Here is a 24208-nt window from a genome sequence, read left to right on the forward strand (position 1 = left end):
CCCCCAGCACCCATAGGTGACAGGGACCCCCCCCTATAGGCTTTTAGGACCCTTAGGACCCCCCCAGCACCCATAGGTGACAGGGACCCCCCCAAGACCCCAAACATGACAAGGACCCCCCCCAGCACCCAAAGGCTTTTGGGACCCCCCCCAGCACCCATAGGTGACAGGGACCCCCCAAAGGCTTTTAGGACCCTTGGGACCCCCCCCAGCACCCATGGGTGATGGAAACCCCCCCAAGACCCAAAAGTCATAGGGACCCCCCCCCCTAAAGGCTTTTAGGACCCTTGGGACCCCCCCCCAGCACCCATGGTTGATGGAACCCCCCAAAGGCTTTTAGGACCCTTGGGACCCCCCCCCCAGCACCCAAATGATTTTGGGACCCCCCCCAGCACCCATGGGTGCCCCCCCCCCCCCTCAGCAGCAACTCTCGGCCCTGGGGTCCCCCCCTGGGTGGGGGAGGGGACCCGAGGGGGGGGTGACACCCCAACGCCAGCGCTGCCACCCCCTCCGGACCTCAGCCTGCACCTGGGGACATGGGGACATGGGTGTCACCATGGGGGGGTGTCCCGGGGGGTGATGTGATGTCATCGTGTCCCCCCCGCCATGGGTGACAATGGGACAAACCTCCTTGTTGACGAAGCAGTAGAGGACGCTGACAACGAGACCCTGGGGACATGGGGACATTGGGGACATTGGGGGGATATGGGGACGTGGAGGGGTATGGGGACATTGGAGATATTGGGGACATTGGGGGGACATGGGGACATTGGGGACATTGGAGATATGGGAGGGACATGGGGACATTGGGGACATTGGGGATATGGGGGACATGAGGACATTGGGGATAATGGGGATATGGGGGACATTGGGGACATTGGGACATGGGGGGACATGGGGACATTGGGGACATTGGGGATATGGGGGGGACATGGGGACATTGGGGATATTGGGGGACATGGGGGATATGGGGATATTGGGGATATTGGGGGACATTGGGGATATGGGGGACATGGGGACATTGGGGACATGGGGAATATAGGGGGATATTGGGGACATTGGGGATAATGGCGATATGGGGACATTGGGGATATTAGGGGGACATGGGGACTTTGGGGATAATGGGGATATGGGGACATTGGGGATATTGGGGATATTGGGGACATGGGGACATTGGGGATATGGGGGATATGGGGACATTGGGGATATTGGGGGACATGGGGACATTGGGGACATTGGGGATATGGGGGGACATGGGGACATTGGGGATATTGGGGATATGGGGGACATTTGGGACATTGGGGATATTGGGGGACATGGGGACATTGGGGATATGGGGACATTGGGGACATTGGGGATATGGGGGATATGGGGACAATGGGGATATGGGGACATGGGGGATATGGGGGGACATTGGGGACATTGGGGATATGGGGGATATGGGGACATTGGGGATATGGGGGGGACATGGGGGATATGGGGGACATTGGGGATATTTGGGATATGGGGACATTGGGGATATGGGGGATATGGGGGACATGGGGACATTGGGGACATTGGGGATATTGGGGATATGGGGGGGACAGGGGGACATTGGGGATATTGGGGATATGGGGGACATTGGGGACATTGGGGATATTGGGGATATGGGGGGGACAGGGGGACATTGGGACATGGGGGGACATGGGGACATTGAGGATAATGGGGATATGGGGACATGGGGGATATGGGGGGACATGGGGACATTGGGGATATTGGGGGGACATGGGGACATTGGGGATATGGGGACACTGGGGACATTGGGGATATGGGGGATATGGGGACATTGGGGATATTGGGGGACATGGGGACATTGGGGATATGGGGACAATGGGGACATGGGAGATATAGGGGGATATGGGGACTTTGAGGACATTGGGGATATGGGGGACATGGGGACATTTGGGACATGGGGACATGGGGGATATAGGGGGATATGGGGGACATGGGGACATTGGGGATATGGGGGGGACACGGGGACATAGGGTTGTCCCCATTGTCCCCATATCCCCATGTCCCCCATCTCCCCATTTTCCCCCATATCCCCAATGTCCCCATGTCTCCATTGCCCCCAATGTCCCCATTGCCCCCAACGTCCCCATTGTCCCCAACATCCCCATGTCCCCATTGTCCACATGTCCCCATTGTCCCCACGTCCCCATTGTCCCCTATATCCCCATGTCCCCATTATCCCCAATGTCCCCATTGTCCCCAATATCCCCATTATCCCCAATGTCCCCATTACCCCCAACGTCCCCATTGCCCCCAACATCCCCATTGTCCCCATGTCCCCATTATCCCCAATGTCCCCATTATCCCCAATGTCCCCATTGACCCCAATATCCCCATTGTCCCCATGTCCCCATTGTCCCCTATATCCCCAATGTCCCCATTATCCCCAATGTCCCCATTGTCCCCATATCCCCATTGTCCCCATGTCCCCATTATCCCCAATGTCCCCATTATCCCCAATGTCCCCATTGTCCTCATTGTCCACATTGTCCCCATTGTCCCCCATATCCCCAATGTCCCCCATATCCCTAATGTCCCCATTGTCCCCATATCCCCATTGTCCCCATGTCCCCATTATCCCCAATGTCCCCATTGACCCCAACATCCCCAATGTCCCCATATCCCCATTACCCCCAATGTCCCCATTATCCCCAATGTCCCCATTGTCCCCATTGTCCACATTGTCCCCATTGTCCCCTATATCCCCAATGTCCCCCATATCCCCAATGTCTCCCATATCCCCCATGTCCCCATTGTTCCCAATTTCCCCATATCCCCATTACCCCCAATATCCCCATTACCCCCAATGTCCCCATTACCCCCAATGTCCCCATTGTCCCCATGTCCCCATTGTCCCCCATATCCCCATTGTCCCCATGTCCCCATTATCCCCAATGTCTCCATTGCCCCCAACGTCCCCATTGCCCCCAACGTCCCCATTGTCCCCTATATCCCCATGTCCCCATTATCCCCAATGTCCCCATTGTCCCCAATGTCCCCATTATCCCCAATGTCCCCATTGACCCCAATATCCCCATTGTCCCCATGTCCCCATTGTCCCCTATATCCCCAATGTCCCCATTATCCCCAATGTCCCCATTGTCCCCATATCCCCATTGTCCCCATGTCCCCATTATCCCCAATGTCCCCATTGACCCCAACATCCCCATTGTCCCCATATCCCCATTACCCCCAATGTCCCCATTATCCCCAATGTCCCCATTGTCCCCATTGTCCACATTGTCCCCATTGTCCCCCATATCCCCAATGTCCCCCATATCCCCAATGTCCCCCATATCCCCCATGTCCCCATTGTTCCCAATGTCCCCATATCCCCATTATCCCCAATGTCCCCATTGCCCCCAACGTCCCATTGCCCCCAATGTCCCCATTATCCCCATTGTCCCCATGTCCCCATTGTCCCCCATATCCCCATTGTCCCCATTGTCTCCATGTCCCCATTATCCCCAATGTCCCCATTGCCCCCAACGTCCCCATTGTCCCCAACGTCCCCACTGCCCCCCATGTCCCCATTGCCCCCAATGTCCTCATTGTCCCCTATATCCCCATGTTCCCATTGCCCCCAACGTCCCCAACGTCCCCATTGTCCCCATGTCCCCATTGCCCCCAATGTCCCCATTGCCCCCAGTGCCTCCATTACCCCCAACGTCCCCATTACCCCCAACGTCCCCACTGCCCCCAACGTCCCCATTGTCCCCATTGTCCCCATTGTCCCCATTGTCCCCGTGTCCCACCTGCGATGACGACAGCAGCAGCTGCAGGCACAGCCGCACCAGCCGGGGGGTGTCCCCCCCCTGCCCCTCCCCCGCCAGCGCGAACGCCACCTCGTGCACCCCCAGCAGCGGGATCAGCGTCAGCGTGGAGCGCGCCAGCCTGGGGACAATGGGGACAACAGTGGGGACAATGGGGACACCCATGGGGACAATGGGGACACCCATGGGGACACCCCCGGGACAGCAATGGGGACAATGGAGACACCAATGGGGACAATGGGGACACCCCCGGAACACCAATGGAGACAGCGGGGACACCACTGGGGACAATGGGGACATCAATGAGGACAATGGGGACACCCATGGGGACAATGGGGACACCCATGGGGACACCCCCGGGACAGCAATGGGGACAATGGGGACATCAATGGGGACAATGGGGACACCAATGGGGACAACGGGGACACCATTGGGGACAATGGGGACATCAATGGGGACAATGAGGACACCCATGGGGACAATGGGGACACCCATGGGGACACCCCCGGGACACCAATGGGGACAATGGAGACACCAATGGGGACAATGGGGACACCCATGGGGACAGCGGGGACACCAATGGGGACACCCACGGGACAGCAATGAGGACAATGGGGACACCCATGGGGACAATGGGGACACCAATGGGGACACCCCCGGGACAGCAATGGGGACAATGGGGACACCAATGGGGACAATGGGGACACACCCAGGACACCAATGGGGACAGCGGGGACACCAATGGGGACATTGGGGACACCAGTGTGGACAATGGGGACACCAATGGGGACATCAATGAGGACAATGGGGACACCCATGGGGACAATGGGGACACCCATGGGGACACCCCCGGGACAGCAATGGGGACAATGGGGACACCAATGAGGACAATGGGGACACCCCCGGAACACCAATGGAGACAGCGGGGACACCATTGGGGACAATGGGGACATCAATGGGGACAGTGGGGACACCAATGGAGACAATGGGGACATCAATGGGGACAACGGGGACATCAATGGGGACACCCCCAGGACACCAATGGGGACAATGGGGACATCAGTGGGGACAGCGGGGACACCAATGGGGACACCCATGGGGACACCCCCGGGACACCAATGGGGACAGCGGGGACACCAATGGGGACAATGGGGACATCAATGGGGACACCCCTGGGACAGCAATGGGGACAATGGGGACACCGATGTGGACAATGGGGACACCAGTGGGGACAACGGGGACACCAGTGGGGACACCCCCAGGACACCAATGGGGACAACGGGGACATCAATGGGGACACCCCTGGGACAACAATGGGGACAATGGGGACATCAATGGGGACAATGGGGACACCCCTGGGGACACCCCTGGGACAGCAATGGGGACAATGGGGACACCAATGTGGACAATGGGGACACACCCAGGACACCAATGGGGACAGCGGGGACACCAGTGGGGACAATGGGGACACCAATGGGGACAATGGGGACACCAATGTGGACACCCCCGGGACACCAATGGGGACAATGGGACACCAATGGGGACAATGGGGACACACCCAGGACACCAATGGGGACAGCGGGGACACCAATGGGGACAATGGGGACACCAATGGGGACAATGGGGACACACCCAGGACACCAATGGGGACAGCGGGGACACCAATGGGGACAATGGGGACACCAATGGGGACAATGGGGACACCCATGGGGACACCCCCAGGACACCAATGGGGACAATGGGGACACCAATGGGGACAATGGGGACACCCCCAGGACACCAATGGGGACAATGGGGACACCAGTGGGGACAATGGGGACATCAGTGGGGATACCAATGGGGACACCCCCGGGACACCAATGGGGACATCAGTGGGGACACCAATGGGGACACCCCCAGAACACCAATGGGGACACCCATGGGGACACCCATGGGGACACCCCCGGGACACCAATGGGGACAATGGGGACATCAATGGGGACAATGGGAACACCCATGGGGACACCCCCGGGACAGCAATGGGGACACCCCCGGGACAGCAATGGGGACAATGGGGACACCAATGGGGACAATGGGGACACCAATGAGGACAATGGGGACACCAATGTGGACACCCCCGGGACACCAATGGGGACAATGGGACACCAATGGGGACAATGGGGACACCCATGGGGACAGTGGGGACACCAATGGGGACACACCCAGGACACCAATGGAGACACCCCCGGGACACCAATGGAGACAATGGAGACACCAATGGGGACAATGGGGACATCAATGGGGACAGTGGGGACAACAGTGGGGACAATGGGGACACCCATGGGGACAATGGGGACACCAATGGGGACACCCCCGGGACACCAATGTGGACAATGGGGACAACAATGGGGACAATGGGGACATCAATGGGGACAGTGGGGACAACAATGGGGACACTCCCAGGATACCAATGGGGACAATGGGGACACCATTGGGGACAATGGGGACACCAATGGGGACAATGGGGACACCAATGGGGACACCCCCGGGACACCAATGGGGACAATGGGAACATCAATGGGGACACCCCCGGGACACCAGTGGGGACAGTGGGGACATCAATGGGGACACCAATGGGGACACCCCCGGGACAGCAATGGAGACAATGGGGACACCAATGGGGACAATGGGGACATCAACGGGGACAATGGGGACACCCATGGAGACACCCCCGGGACAGCAATGGGGACAATGGGACACCAATGGGGACAATGGGGACACCCATGGGGACAGTGGGGACACCAATGCGGACACACCCAGGACACCAATGGGGACACCCCTGGGACACCAATGGAGACAATGGAGACACCAATGGGGACAATGGGGACATCAATGGGGACAGTGGGGACAACAGTGGGGACAATGGGGACACCAATGGGGACAATGGGGACACCCCCGGAACACCAATGGAGACAGCGGGGACACCATTGGGGACAATGGGGACACCCATGGGGACAGTGGGGACACCAATGTGGACACCCCTGGGACACCAATCGGGACAATGGGACACCAATGGGGACAGTGGGGACACCAATGTGGACACCCTCGGGACACCCATGGGGACAATGGGGACACCAATGTGGACACCCCCGGGACACCAATGGGGACAATGGAGACACCAATGGGGACAATGGGGACACCCCCAGGACACCAATGGGGACAATGGGGACATCAGTGGGGACAGCGGGGACACCAATGGGGACACCCATGGGGACACCCCCGGGACACCAATGGAGACAATGGGGACATCAATGGGGACAATGGGGACATCAATGGGGACAATGGGGACAACAATGGGGACACCCCCGGGATACCAATGGGGACAGTGGGGACATCAATGGGGACAATGGGGACACCAATGGGGACACCTCCGGGACAACAATGGGGACAATGGGGACAATGGGGACATCAGTGGGGACACCCATGGGGACACCTCTGGGACACCAATGGGGACAATGGAGACACCAATGGGGACAATGGGGACACCAATGGGGACAATGGGGACACCCCCGGGACACCAATGGGGACAATGGGGACACCCCCGGGACGCCCCAGGGGCACACTGTGGTGGTAACACAGCAATGGGGACACACTTGGGGACATTATAGGGATGGGGACACACTTGGGGACACCCCAGGGCCCCCACAAGGACCCGACGGGGATGAGGCCACTCGGTGCCACCCACGTGTCCCCCCCCAATGTCCCCGTGTCCCCACCTGAGCCGGGTGTCCCCTCGGGCCACCTGGTGCGCCCGCACTTTGGCCACCAGGATGCGGACGATGCGCACGAACACCACGAAGTTCACCTGGGGACAAAGGGGACACTGTGATGTCACCGGGGAGGTGACAACGTGATGTCATAGGGGTGGTGACACCATGATGTCATTGGGGAGGTGACACCGTGATGTTCATTGGGGTGGTGACACCATGATGTTCATTGGGGTGGTGAGACCATGATGTCACCGGGGAGGTGACACTATGATGTCAATGGGAAGGTGACAACCTTATGTCAATGGGAAGGTGACACCGTGATGTCACCGAGGTGGTGACACCACAATGTCATTGGGGTGGTGACACCGTGATGTTCATTGGGGTGGTGACACCGTGATGTCAATAGGATGGTGACACTGTGATGTCAATGGGAAGGTGACACTATGATGTCAATGGGAAGGTGACAACCTTATGTCAATGGGAAGGTGACACCGTGATGTCACCGAGGTGGTGACACCACAATGTCATTGGGGTGGTGACACCGTGATGTTCATTGGGATGGTGACAACGTGATGTCACCGGGGGTGGTGAGACCATGATGTCACCGGGGAGGTGACACCCTTATGTCACTGGGAAGGTGACACTGTGATGTCATTGAGGAGGTGACACCATGATGTCAATGGGAAGGTGACACCGTGATGTTCATTGGGATGGTGACAACGTGATGTCACCAGGGTGGTGACACCGTGATGTCAATGGGAAGGTGACACTGTGATGTCAATGGGGAGGTGACACTGTGATGTCATTGGGGTGGTGACAACATCATGTCACTGGGAAGGTGACACCATGATGTTCATTGGGAAGGTGACACCGTGATGTCAATGGGGAGGTGACACCGTGATGTCATTGGGGTGGTGACACCAAGATGTTCATTGGGGTGGTGACACCACAATGTCACTGGGAAGGTGACACCGTGATGTCAATGGGAAGGTGACACTGTGATGTCAATGGGGAGGTGACACCGTGATGTTATTGGGGAGGTGACACCGTGATGTCATCGGGGTGATGACACCGATATGTCACCGGGGTGGTGACAACATGATGTCACCGGGGGGGGTGACACTGTGATGTCACCAGGGAGGTGACAACGTGATGTCACCGAGATGGTGACACCACAATGTCACTGGGGAGGTGACACCATGATGTTCATTGGGATGGTGACAACGTGATGTCACCGGGGTGGTGACACCGTGATGTCAATAGGATAGTGACACCGTGATGTCAATGGGAAGGTGACACCATGATGTCAATGGGAAGGTGACACTGTGATGTCATTGGGAAGGTGACACCCTTATGTCAATGGGAAGGTGACACCGTGATGTTCATTGGGATGGTGACAACGTGATGTCACCGGGGTGGTGACACCGTGATGTCAATAGGATAGTGACACCGTGATGTCAATGGGAAGGTGACACTGTGATGTCAATGGGGAGGTGACACCATGATGTCATTGGGGTGGTGACACCATAATGTCACCAGGGTGGTGACAATATGATGTCATTGGGGTGGTGACACTGTGATGTCACCAGGGAGATGACACCGTGATGTCAATAGGAAGGTGACACCATAATGTCACCGAGGTGGTGACACCATGATGTCAATAGGGTAGTGACACCATGATGTCAATAGGGTGGTGACACCATGATGTCACCGAGATGGTGACACCGTGATGTCAATGGGGAGGTGACACCATGATGTTCATTGAGGTGGTGACACCGTGATGTCAATAGGATGGTGACACTGTGATGTCAATGGGAAGGTGACACCGATATGTCACCGGAAGGTGACACCGTGATGTCACTGGGGTGGTGACATCATGATGTCATTGGAGAGGTGATACCGTGATGTCAATGGGGAGGTGACACCATGATGTTCATTGGGGTGGTCACACCGTGATGTCAATAGGATGGTGACACCGTGATGTCAATGGGAAGGTGACACCGATATGTCACCAGAAGGTGACACCGTGATGTCACTGGGGTGGTGACACCGTGATGTCAATGGGGAGGTGACAACATGATGTCATTGGGATGGTGACAACGTGATGTCACCGAGGTGATGACACTGTGATGTCACCGAGGTGGTGACAAAGTGATGTCAATAGGGTAGTGACATGGTGATGTCATCGGGAAAGTGACACCATGATGTCAATGGGAAGGTGACACGGTGATGTCATCAGGAAGGTGACACCATGATGTCATTGGGGTGGTGACAACATGATGTCATTGGGGTGGTGAGACCATGATGTCACCGGGGAGGTGACACCCTTATGTCAATAGGAAGGTGACACCGTGATGTCATTGGGGTGGTGACACCGTGATGTCATTGGGGAGGTGACACCGTGACGTCACCGGGGTTGGGGACAATGCCACCCACCGCCACGGCCACCAGGATGGGACAGCGGATGATCCACCAAACCGCCGCCTTCTCGTTCCTCTCCCAGCACCTGCGGTGGGGACACCGGTGTCACCTCCTTGGGGACACTCGTGTCACCTCCTTGGGGACAGCGGTGTCCCCAAAGTGGGGGGGGGAGGTGACAATGTGGGGACGCGGTGACGGCGGCCTCACCCTTCGTTCTCATAGAGCGCACGGGCCACCACCCAGGGGACAACGAAGAGGACGGGAGCACCTGGGGGGACGGGGACATTTGGGGACACTCGGGGACACTTGGGGACACCCCCAGGGACCAGGGATTCCCTTGGGGACACCCCTGGGGTGGGGAGAATGGGGACAGGGACCCCCATGGACACGCCTGGGGACACTTGGGGACAGTGACAGGGACCAGGGATTCCCTTGGGGACACTTGGGGACACCCCTGGGGTGGGGGAATGGAGACAGGGACACCCCTGGGGACACTTGGGGACACCCTTGGGGACACTCGGGGACACTCAGGGACACTTGGAGACACCTGAGGACACTCAGGGACACCCCTGCGGACACCCTTGGGGACACCCCCAGGGACCAGGGATTCCCTTGGGGACACTTGAGGACACCCCTGGGGACAACTGGGGACACCCCTGGGGACACTTGGGGACACCCCCAGGGACCAGGGATTCCCTTGGGGACACTTGGGAACACCCCTGGGTGGGGGGAATGGGGACAGGGACACCCATGGACACGCCTGGGGACACTTGGGGACAGTGACAGGGACCAGGGCTTCCCTTGGGGACACTTGGGGACACCCCTGGGGACACTTGGGGACACTCAGAGACACTTGGGGACACCCCTGGGGACACTCAGGGACACCCTTGGGGACACTTAAGGACACTCAGAGACACCCCTGGGGACACTTGGGGACACCTGGGAACACACCTGGGGACACCTGGGGACACTTGGGGACACTCAGGGACACCCCTGGGGACACTTGAGGACACTCAGAGACACTTGGGGACACCCCTGGGGTGGGGGAATGGGGACAAGGACCCCCATGGACACCCTTGTTGTGGGAGAATGGAGACAGGGACACCCCTGGGGACACTTGGGGACACTTGGGGACACCCTTGGGGACACTTGGGGACACCCCTGGAGACACTTGAGGACACTCGGGGACACTCAGGGACACCTCTGAGGACACCTGGGGACACACCTGGGGACACCTGAGGACACTTGGGGACACCCCTGGGGACACTTGGGGACACTCAGAGACACTTGGGGACACCCCTGGAGACACTTGGGGACACTCAGGGACACCCCTGGGGACACTTGGGGACACCCCTGAGGACACTCAGGGACACCCCTGGGGACACTCAGAGACACTTGGGGACACCTGAGGACACTCGGGGACACCCCTGGGGACACTCGGGGACACTTGGGGACACCCCCAGGGACCAGGGATTCCCTTGGGGACACTTGGGGACACCCCTGGGTGGGGGAATGGGGACAAGAACCCCCATGGACACCCTTGTTGTGGGAGAATGGAGACAGGGACACCCCTGGGGACACTTGGGGACACTCGGGGACACTTGGGGACACCTGAGGACACTCAGGGACACCCCTGCAGACACTTGAGGACACTCGGGGACACTTGGGGACACTCAGGGACACCCCTGAGGACACCTGGGGACACACCTGGGGACACCTGAGGACACTTGGGGACACTCAGAGACACTTGGGGACAACCCTGGAGACACTTGGGGACACTCAGGGACACCCCTGGGGACACTTGGGGACACCCCTGGAGACACTTGGGGACACCCCTGGGGACACTCAGGGACACTTGGGGACACCCCTGGGAACACTTGGGGACACCCCTGGGGACACTCAGGGACACCCCTGGGGACACTTGGGGACACCCCTGGGGACACTCAGGGACACCCCTAGGGACACTCAGGGACACTTGGGGACACCCCTGGGGACACTCAGGGACACCCCTGGGGACACTTGGGGACACTCGGGGACACCCCTGGAGACACTCAGGGACACTTGGGGACACCCCTGGGGACACTCAGGGACACTCCTGGGGACACATGGGGACACTCAGGTACACCCCTGGGGACACTCGAGGACACTCAGGGACACTTGGGGACACTTGGGGACACTTGGGGACACTTGGGGACACCCCTGGGTGGGGGGAATGGGGACAGGGACCCCCATGGACACGCCTGGGGACACTTGGGGACAGTGACAGGGACCAGGGATTCCCTTGGGGACACTTGGGGACACCCCTGGGGTGGGGGAATGGAGACAGGGACACCCCTGGGGACACTTGGGGACACCCTTGGGGACACTCAGGGACACTCAGGGACACTTGGAGACACCTGAGGACACTCAGGGACACCCCTGCGGACACCTTTGGGGACACCCCCAGGGACCAGGGATTCCCTTGGGGACACTTGAGGACACCCCTGGGGACAACTGGGGACACCCCTGGGGACACTTGGGGACACTTGGGGACACCCCCAGGGACCAGGGATTCCCTTGGGGACACTTGGGGACACCCCTGGGTGGGGGGAATGGGGACAGGGACACCCATGGACACGCCTGGGGACACTTGGGGACAGTGACAGGGACCAGGGCTTCCCTTGGGGACACTTGGGGACACCCCTGGGGACACTTGGGGACACTCAGAGACACTTGGGGACACCCCTGGGGACACTCAGGGACACCCTTGGGGACACTTAAGGACACTCAGAGACACCCCTGGGGACACTTGGGGACACCTGGGAACACACCTGGGGACACCTGGGGACACTCAGGGACACCCCTGGGGACACTTGAGGACACTCAGAGACACTTGGGGACACCCCTGGGGTGGGTGGAATGGGGACAAGAACCCCCATGGACACCCTTGTTGTGGGGGAATGGAGACAGGGACAGCCCTGGGGACACTTGGGGACACTCGGGTACACTTGGGGACACCTGAGGACACTCAGGGACACCCCTGCAGACACTTGAGGACACTCGGGGACACTTGGGGACACTCAGGGACACCCCTGAGGACACCTGGGGACACACCTGGGGACACCTGAGGACACTTGGGGACACCCCTGGAGACATTTGGGGACACTCAGGAACACCCTTGGGGACACCCCTGGGGACACTCAGGGACACTTGGGGACACCCCCAGGGACCAGGGATTCCCCTGGGGACACTTGGGGACACCCCTGGGTGGGGGGAATGGGGACAGAGACACCCATGGACACCCCTGGGGACACTTGGGGTCACCCCTGGAGACACTTGAGGACACTCAGAGACACTTGGGGACACCCCTGGAGACACTTGGGGACACCCTTGGAGACACTTGGGGACACTCAGGGACACCCCTGGGGACACTTGGGGACACCTCTGGGGACACTCAGGGACACCCTTGGGGACACTTGGGGACACCCCTGGAGACACTTGGGGACACTCAGAGACACTTGGGGACACCCCTGGGGACACTCAGGGACACCCCTGGGGACACTCGAGGACACCCCTGGAGACACTCAGGGACACTTGGGGACACCCGAGGACACCCCTTGGGTGTTGGAAATGGGGACAAGGACCCCCATGGACACTCCTGTTGTGGGGGAATGGAGACAGGGACACCCCTGGGGACACCCGAGGACACTCAGGGACACTTGGGGACACCCCTGGAGACACTTGGGGACACCCTTGGAGACACTTGGGGACACCCCCAGGGACCAGGGATTCCCTTGGGGACACCCCTTGGGTGTTGGAAATGGGGACAAGGACCCCCATGGACACCCTTGTTGTGGGGGAATGGAGACAGGGACACCCCTGGGGACACTTGGGGACACTCAGGGACACCCCTGAGGACACCTGGGGACACACCTGGGGACACCTGAGGACACTTGGGGACACCCCTGGAGACACTTGGGGACACCCCTGGGGACACTCAGGGACACTTGGGGACACCCCTGGGAACACTTGGGGACACTCAGAGACACTTGGGGACACCCCTGGGGACACTCAGGGACACCCTTGGGGACACTTGGGGACACCTGGGGACACCCCTTGGGTGTTGGAAATGGGAACAAGGACCCCCATGGACACCCTTGTTGTGGGGGAATGGAGACAGGGACACCCCTGGGGACACTTGGGGACACTCGGGGACACTGGGGGACACTTGGGGACACCCCTGGGGACACTTGGGGACACTCAGAGACACTTGGGGACACTCAGGGACACCCCTGGGGACACTTGGAGACACCCCTGGGGACATTCGGGGACACTTGGGGACACCCCTAGGGACCAGGGATTCCCGTGGGGACACTTGGGGACACCCCTGGGTGGGGGGAATGGAGACAGAGACACCCATGGACACCCCTGGGGACACTTGGGGACACCCCTGGAGACACTTGGGGACACACCTGGGGACACTTGGGGACACTTGGGGACACCCCTGGGGACACTTGGGGACACACTTTGGGACCAGGGATTCCCTTGGACACACTTGGGGACACCTTGGGACACCCCTTGGGTGTTGGAAATGGGGACAGGGACCCCCATGGACACCCTTGTTGTGGGGGAATGGAGACAGGGACACCCCTGGGGACACTTGGGGACACTCGGGTACACTTGGGGACACCTGAGGACACCCCTGGGGACACTTGGGGACACCCCTGGGGACATTCGGGGACACTTGGGGACACTTGGGGACACCCCCAGGGACCAGGGATTCCCCTGGGGACACTTGGGGACACCCCTGGGTGGGGGGAATGGAGACAGAGACACCCATGGACACCCCTGGGGACACTTGGGGACACCCCTGGGGACACTTGGGGACACACCTGGGGACACTTGGGGACACTTGGGGACACCCCTGGGGACACTTGGGGACACACTTTGGGACCAGGGATTCCCTTGGACACACTTGGGGACACTTGGGACACCCCTTGGGTGTTGGAAATGGGGACAGGGACCCCCATGGACACCCTTGTTGTGGGGGAATGGAGACAGGGACACCCCTGGGGACACTTGGGGACACTCGGGTACACTTGGGGACACCTGAGGACACCCCTGGGGACACTTGGGGACACCCCTGGGGGACATTCGGGGACACTTGGGGACACTTGGGGACACCCCCAGGGACCAGGGATTCCCCTGGGGACACTTGGGGACACCCCTGGAGACACTTGGGGACACCCCTGGGGACACTTGGGGACACCCTTGGGGACACTTGGGGACACACTTTGGGACCAGGGATTCCCTTGGACACACTTGGGGACACCTTGGGACACCCCTTGGGTGTTGGAAATGGGAACAAGGACCCCCATGGACACCCTTGTTGTGGGGGAATGGAGACAGGGACACCCCTGGGGACACCCGGGGACACCCGGGGACACTCGGGGACACTGACCCCATCCCAGCAGCAGGAAGGCGGGCAGGCAGCGCTGGCCGAGAAGGTGACCAGCACCAGCAGCTTGTGCAGGAACAGCCCCTCGGCCAACAGCCACCCATAGTTGGCACCCACGCAGTACTGGGTGAGCACCTGCGCCACGCGGCAGCCGCACAGCGCCTGGGGACATGGGGACACGTCGGGGACAACGTGATGGCACCAAGAATGTGATGGGAACAACATTGGATGGTGGTGGCAACAAGAACGTGATGGGACCAAGATCATGGTGGGACCAAGATCATGGTGGCAACAAGATCATGATGGGACCAACATTGGGGTGACACTAAGATGGTGGTGGCACAAGATCGTGATGGGACCAAGACTGTGATGGGACCAAGATCATGGTGGCAACAAGATGGTGATGGGACCAACATTGGGGTGACAATAAGATGGTGGTGGCACCAAGATCGTGATGGGACCAAGATCATGATGGGACCAAGATGGTGGTGGCACCAAGATCATGGTGAGACCAACATTGGATGGTGTGGCACCAAGAGTGTGATGGGACCAAGATCATGGTGGGACCAAGATGGTGGTGGCACCAAGATCATGGTGGGACCAAGAGTGTGATGGGACCAAGATCATGGTGGGACCAAGAGCGTGATGGGACCAAGATGGTGATGGGACCAAGATGGTGGTGGCACCAAGATCGTGATGGGACTAAGAACATGATGGGACCAAGATGTTGGTGGCACCAAGATTGTGATGGGAACAAGATCGTGGTGGGACCAAGAGGGTGGTGGCACCAAGAGTGTGATGGGACCAAGATCATGGTGGGGACCAAGAGCGTGATGAGACCAAGATCATGGTGGGACCAAGAGCATGATGGGACCAAGATCATGGTGGGACCAAGAGTGTGATGGGACCAAGATCATGGTGGGACCAAGATGGTGGTGGCACCAAGAGTGTGATGGGAACAAGATCATGGTGGGACCAAGATCATGGTGGCAACAAGATCGTGATGGGACCAAGATCGTGGTGGGACCAAGATGGTGGTGGCAACAAGAGTGTGATGGGAACAAGATCATGGTGGGACCAAGATGGTGGTGGCAACAAGAGCATGATGGGACCAACATTGGGGTGACACTAAGATGATGGTGGCAACAAGGTCATGGTGGGACCAACATTGGATGGGGGTGGCACCAAGAGCGTGATGGGACCAAGATGGTGGTGGCACCAAGACCATGATGGGACCCATGTGTCCCCACCTGCTCCCCCACAATGTCCCCATATCCCCCATGATGTCCCCATGTGTCCCCCATGTGTCTCCCACAATGTCTCCACGTGTCCTCCACGTGTCCCCACCTACTCGCCCATGATGTCCCCATGTCCCCCATGTGTCCCACCTGCTCACCACAATGTCCCCATGTCCCCCATATGTCCCCCCCCTGCTCACCCACAATGTCCCCATGTCCCCCATGTCCCCCCATGTGTCCCCCACGTGTCCCCCACGTGTCCCCCACCTGCTCACCCACAATGTCCCATGTCCCCCATGTGTCCCCCACGATGTCCCCATGTCCCCCGATGTGTCCCCCACGTGTCCCCACCCGCTCCCCCCCCCAATGTCCCCATGTCCCCCATGTGTCCCCCATGTGTCCCCCATGTGTCCCCACCTACTCCCCCCCAAATGTCCCCATGTCCCCTATGTCCCCCACAATGTCCCCATGTCCCCCATGTGTCCCCCATGTGTCCCCACCTACTCCCCCCCAATGTCCCCATGTCCCCCATGTCCCCCATGTGTCCCCCACGTGTCCCCACCTGCTCCTCCACAATGTCCCCATGTCCCCCACAATGTCCCCATGTGTCCCCACCTGCTCACCCACAACGTCCCCATGTCCCTCATGTCCCCCATGTGTCCCCACCTGCTCCCCCATGATGTCCCCATGTGTCCCCCACAATGTCCCCACGTCCCCCACGTGTCCCCATGTCCCTATGTCCCCCCATGTGTCCCCCACGTGTCCCCCATGTGTTCCCACCTGCTCACCCACAATGTCCCCCATGTCCCCCATGTGTCCCCCATGTGTCCCCACCTGCTCCCCCACAATGTCCCCATGTCCCCCCATGTGTCCCCCATGGTGTCCCCCACATGTCCCCACCTACTCCCCCATGATGTCCCCATGTCCCCCATGTCCCCTATGTGTCCCCCATGTGTCCCCCATGTCTCCCCCTCTTCTCCCCCATGTGTCCCCCCATGTCCCCACCTGCCCCCCTGCGATGTCCCCGATGTCCCCATGTCCCCAGGCCCTCAGGTGCCGCCCCAGCATGGCGTCCCTGGCCAGGATGGCCGCGGCGCGCAGCACGAAGGACGCGAACAGGTTGGCGTGGATGACGTTGCGGGTGCAGCGCAGGCGCCTGCGGGACACACAGGGGGGGTCACAGCACCCATGGGTGCCCCCCCCCCCCCCCCCCCCACCCCCCCAGCACCCATGGGTGCTCCCCGGAGGTACCTGAAGAGGAGGAGGAGGAGGAGAGCGAGGATGAGGGCGACGAGGGACGCGGAGTAACCCACGGTGTAGAGGCAGGCGGAACTGCTCCAGCAGCCACGCGTGGCGCTGGGGGACATTGAGGGGACATGGGACAGCGTGGGGGACATGGGACATCATGGGGACATGGGACAGCGTGGGGACATGGGACATCATGGGGACATGGGACATCATGGGGACATGGGACATCATGGGGATATCATAGGGACATCATGGGGACAGGGGACATCATGGGGATATCATAGGGACATCATGGGGACATGGGACATCATGGGGATATCATGGGAACATGGGATATCATGGGGACATGGGACATCGTGGGGGACAGGGACATCGTGGGGACATGGGACATCATGGGGATATCATAGGGACATCGTGGGGACAGGGGACATCATGGGGATATCATGGGAACATGGGACATCATGGGAACATGGGACATCGTGGGGACATGGGACATCATGGGGATATCATAGGGACATCATGGGGACAGGGGACATCATGGGGATATCATGGGAACATGGGACATCATGGGGACATGGGACATCGTGGGGACATGGGACATCATGGGGATATCATAGGGACATCATGGGGACATGGGACATCATGGGGACATGGGACATCATGGGAACAGGGGACATCATGGGGATATCATGGGAACATGGGGACATCATGGGGACATGGGACATCGTGGGGACATGGGACATCATGGGGATATCATAGGGACATCATGGGGACAGGGGACATCATGGGGATATCATGGGAACATGGACAATCATGGGACATGGGACATCATGGGGGACATGGGACATCATGGGGATATCATAGGGACATCATGGGGACAGGGGACATCATGGGGACATGGGACATCATGGGGACAGGGGACATCATGGGGATATCATGGGAACATGGGACATCATGGGGACATGGGACATCATGGGGACATGGGACATCGTGGGGACATGGGACATCATGGGGATACCATAGGGACATCATGGGACAGAGGACATCATGGGGATATCATGGGAACATGGGACATCATGGGAACATGGGACATCGTGGGGACAGGGGGACATCATGGGGATATCATAGGGACATCATGGGGACATGGGACATGGGGATATCATGGGAACATGTCATCATGGGGACATGGGACATCGTGGGGACAGGGGACATCATGGGGATATCATAGGGACATCATGGGGATATCATGGGAACATGGGACATCATGGGGACATGGGACATTGTGGGGACATGGGACATCATGGGGATATCATAGGGACATCATGGGGATATCATGGGAACATGGGACATCATGGGGACATGGGACATCGTGGGGACATGGGACATCATGGGGATATCATGGGAACATGGGACATCATGGGGACAGGGGACATCATGGGGATATCATAGGGACATCATGGGGACATGGGACATGGGATATCATGGGGACATGGGACATCGTGGGGACATGGGACATCATGGGGATATCATAGGGACATCATGGGGACATGGGACATGTGGATATCATGGGAACATGGGATATCATGGGGACATGGGACATCGTGGGGACATGGGACATCATGGGGACATGGGACATCATGGGGACAGGGGACATCATGGGGATATCATGGGAACATGGGATATCATGGGGACATGGGACATCATGGGGACATGGGACATCATGGGGACAGGGGACATGGGGATATCATGGGAACATGGGACATCATGGGGACATGGGACATCGTGGGGACATGGGACATCATGGGGATATCATAGGGACATCATGGGGACAGGGGACATCATGGGGATATCATGGGAACATGGGACATCATGGGGACATGGGACATCATGGGGATATCATAGGGACATCATGGGGACATGGGACATGGGGATATCATGGGAACATGGGACATCATGGGGACATGGGACATCATGGGGACATGGGACATCATGGGGATATCATAGGGACATCATGGGGACATGGGACATCATGGGGATATCATGGGAACATGGGACATCATGGGGACATGGGACATCATGGGGATATCATAGGGACATCATGGGGACATGGGACATGGGGACATTGGGGATATGGGGGATATAGGGAATATGGGGACGTGGGGGGGACATGGGGACATTGGGATATTGGGGACATTGGGGATATTGGGGGGACATGGGGATATTGGGGACATTGGGGACATGGGGGGGACATGGGGACATTGGGGACATGGGGATATTGGGGACATTGGGGATATGGGGGATATAGGATATGGGGACGTGGAGGGGACATGGGGACATTGGGGATATGGGGGATGTGGGGGGATATGGGACATTAGGGACATCGGGGGGACATGGGGACATTGGAGACATTAGGGGACATGGGGACATTGGGGACATTGGGGATATTGGGGACATGGGGACATCGGGGATATTGAGGATATTGGGGACATTGGGATATTGGGGGACATGGGGATATTGGGGGATATGGGGACATTGGGGACATTGGGGATATTGGGGGACATGGGGACATTGGGGATATTGGGGACATTGGGGATATTGGGGGACATGGGGATATTGGGGACATTGGGGGATATGGGGACATTGGGGACATTGGGGATACTGGGGACATTGGGGGACATGGGGACATTGGGGACATGGGACATCATGGGGATATCATAGGGATAGTGTGGGGACGCCATGGGGACACCATGGGAACACCGTGGGGACACCGTGGGGACAACATGGGGACAGGGGATGGGGGGACAGGGGACATGGGGGGGACAGGGGACAAGAGACAGGGAGGACGAACAGGGACATGGGGACACGGGGAGGGGACATGGGACATCATGGGGACATCATGGGGATCGTCCCATTTGTCACCCGTGTCCCATTTGTCACCCGTGTCACCCGGCGCAGCACGACCCGGTGGGGGGGGGCGGGGGGGACGGGGGGGAGGTGACACACGTGACACCGCGCCACGCGGGGGGTGACACGTGGCAGCGCCACATGTGGCACCGGGTGGCACATGGTGGCACCGGGTGGCACCGGGGACACGGCACAGGGGGGGACAAGGGGACAGCGCAGGGGGGGACAAGGGGACAGGGGGTGGCACAGGGGACATGGCACAGGGGGGGACAAGGGACAGCGGGTGGCACAGGGACACGGCACAGGGGGGGACAAGGGACAGCGGGTGGCACAGGGGGTGGCACAGTGGTGACATGGGTGACAGCAGAGGGGACACAAGGACATGTCCCCATGGCCCCAGTGTCACCCCCTGTACCCCCATGTCCCCCATGTCCCCAGTGTCCCCCCCGTGTCTCCCGATGCCCCCATGTCCCCCAGTGTTCCCCCTGTCCCCGTGTCCCCAGTGTCACCCCATGTCCCCAGTGTCACCCCATGTCCCCCATGTCCCCATATCCCCATGTCCCCCTATCCCCATGTCCCCATGTCCCCATGTCCTCCATGTCCCCCATATCCCCAGTGTCACCCCCATGTCCCCATGTTCTCCCATGTCCCCATATCCCCCCCGTCCCCATGGCCCCCCATGGCCCCCATGTCCCCCATGTCCCCATGCCCCCCATATCCCCAGTGTCACCCCCATGTCCCCATGCCCCCCACGTCCCCATGTCCCTCCTTGTTCCCACTGTCACCCCCATATCCCCACATGTCCCCATGTCCCCCATGTCCCCATGTCCTCCCATGTCCCCATATCCCCCCGTCCCCATGTCCCCATGTCCCCATGACCCCCATATCCCCAGTGTCACCCCCATGTCCCCAAGTCCCCCATGTCCCCATGTCCCCATACCCCCATATACCCATGTCCCTCCTGTCCCCAAGTCCTCCATGTCCCCATATCCCCCCATGTCCCCCATATCCCCAGTGTCACCCCCATGTCCCCATGTCCCCCATGTCCCCGTGACCCCCATATCCCCACTGTCACCCCCATATCCCCACATGTCCCCATGTCCCCCATATCCTCCATATCCCCCTGTGTCCCCAGTGCTCCCCATGTCCCCATGTCCCCAGTGTCACTCCCATATCCCCTCATATCCCCCAGCGTCCCCATGTCCCCCATATCCCCAGTGTCACCCCCATGTCCCCATGCCCCCCATATCCCCAGTGTCACCCCCATGTCCCCCCATTGTCCCCCATGTCCCCCATGCACCCCATATCCTCCATAACCCCCTGTGTCCCCATGTCCCCATGTCCCCATATCCCCAGTGTCACCCCCATGTCCCCATGTCCCCCATGTCCCCATGACCCCCATATCCCCAGTGTTACCCAATGTCCCCGCACCCCCCATCACCCCCATGTCCCCATGTCCCCCGTGTCCCCATATCCCCCCCTGTCCCCATGTCCCCCATATCCCCAGTGTCACCCCCATGTCCCTGTGTTCCCAATGCCCCCCATGTCCCCAGTGTCACTCCATATCCCCAGTGTCACCCCCATGTCCCCATGTCTCCCCATGTCCCCATGCCCCCCATATCCCCAGTGTCACCCCATATCCCCCCATATCCCCACATGTCCCCATGTCCCACATGTCCCCCCATGTCCCCCATGTCCCCATGTCCCCCATATCCCCATGTCCCCCATGTCCCCATATCCCCCCTTGTCCCCAGTGTCACCCCCATATCCCCCCATATCCCCCCCTGTCCCCATGTCCCACATGTCCCCATGTCACCCATGTCTCCAGTGTCACCCCCATATCCCCCCATATCCCCACATGTCCCCATGTCCCCCATGTCCCCATATCCCCCCGTCCCCATGTCCCCATGACCCCCATATCCCCAGTGTCACCCCCATGTCCCCGTGTCCCCAATGCCCCCCATGTCCCCAGTGTCACCCCCATGTCCCCATGTCCCCATGCCCCCCATATCCCCAGTGTCGCCCCCATGTCCCCATGTCCCCCATGTCCCCCATATCCCCAGTGTCGTCCCCATGTCCCCCATGTCCCCATATCCCCAATGTCACCCCCATGTCCCCAATGTCCCCATGTCCCCATATCCCCATGTCCCTCATGTCCCCAAGTCCCCCATGTCCCCATATCCCCCCTTGTCCCCATGTCCCCCATCACCCCCATGTCCCCCATATCCCCAGTGCCCCCAATGTCCCCAATGTCCCCAGTGTCCCCCCATGTCCCCACGTCCCACCTGCAGCTCCTGCTGTCCCCGCGTGTCCCCGCACTGCTCGTGGTCCAACCACGGCCGCCCCGTCTCATCCGTCACCCAAGTGCCATCGGGGCCACAGCGCCGCGTCACCACCCCATCCTGCACTGTGACACCATGTCCCGGTGTCACCCGTGTCACCGGTGTCACCCGTGTCACCCAGGGGTGCCTGTCACCCCCCCAACCGCTTACCTCGGTGGTGCCAGGGCAGGTACCAGGGACAGGGGACGGTGACAGTGCTGTTGGGGACACCGTCCCCCCAACAGGCGTACATGTCGAACGTGCGGTTGCAGACGGGTCCTGGTGGCACAGTGTCCCCATTGTCACCAAGTGTCCCCAACCCATCCCCATTCATTGGGTAGTGGGGGTCAGGGTGTCCCCATTGTCCCCATGCTGTCCCCATTGTCACCAAGTGTCACCAATCCATCCCCATTCGTTGGGTAGTGGGGGTCAGGGTGTCCCTATTGTCCCCATGGTGTCCCCATTGTCCCCAAGTGTCCCCAACCCATCCCCATTCATTGGGTAGTGGGGGTCAGGGTGTCCCTATTGTCCCCATGGTGTCCCTATTGTCACCAAGTGTCCCCAACCCATCCCCATTCATTGGGTAGTGGGGGTCAGGGTGTCCCATTGTCCCCATGGTGTCCCCATTGTCCCCAGGTGTCACCAACCCATCCCCATTCATTGGGTAGTGGGGGTCAGGGTGTCCCTATTGTCCCCACGGTGTCTCCATTGTCCCCAAGTGTCACCATGGTGTCCCCAACCCATCCCCATTCATTGGGTAGTGGGGGTCAGGGTGTCCCCATTGTCCCCATGGTGTCCCCATGGTCCCCAAGTGTCCCCAACCCATCCCCATTCATTGGGTAGTGGGGGTCAGGGTGTCCCTATTGTCCCCATGGTGTCCCCATTGTCACCAAGTGTCCCCAACCCATCCCCATTCATTGGGTAGTGGGGGTCAGGGTGTCCCTATTGTCCCCATGGTGTCCCCATTGTCACCAAGTGTCCCCAACCCATCCCCACTCACCGGGGTCAGGGTGTCCCTATTGTCCCCAAGTGTCACCATGGTGTCCCCAACCCATCCTCATTCACT

At 59.7% G+C, this 24208-nt stretch overlaps 1 protein-coding gene across 1 annotated transcript; it reads right to left on the bottom strand.

The window, feature by feature from the left end:
• Positions 1-417: 417 nt before the first annotated feature.
• On the bottom strand, positions 418-23476 carry LOC308052649 (gastric inhibitory polypeptide receptor-like; the record flags this gene model as incomplete). The annotated part of the gene is given in 12 exon segments (XM_080364705.1): positions 418-528; positions 628-669; positions 3807-3945; positions 7580-7668; positions 10010-10079; positions 10202-10262; positions 15401-15593; positions 17675-17825; positions 17921-17991; positions 17993-18025; positions 23182-23228; positions 23314-23476. Coding segments are annotated over 12 exon segments (1170 nt in total).
• Positions 23477-24208: the final 732 nt, after the last annotated feature.

The sequence above is a fragment of the Nesoenas mayeri genome, assembly GCF_963082525.1.
Source record: "Nesoenas mayeri genome assembly, contig: SCAFFOLD_182, whole genome shotgun sequence".
NCBI classification, from domain to species: domain Eukaryota; kingdom Metazoa; phylum Chordata; class Aves; order Columbiformes; family Columbidae; genus Nesoenas; species Nesoenas mayeri.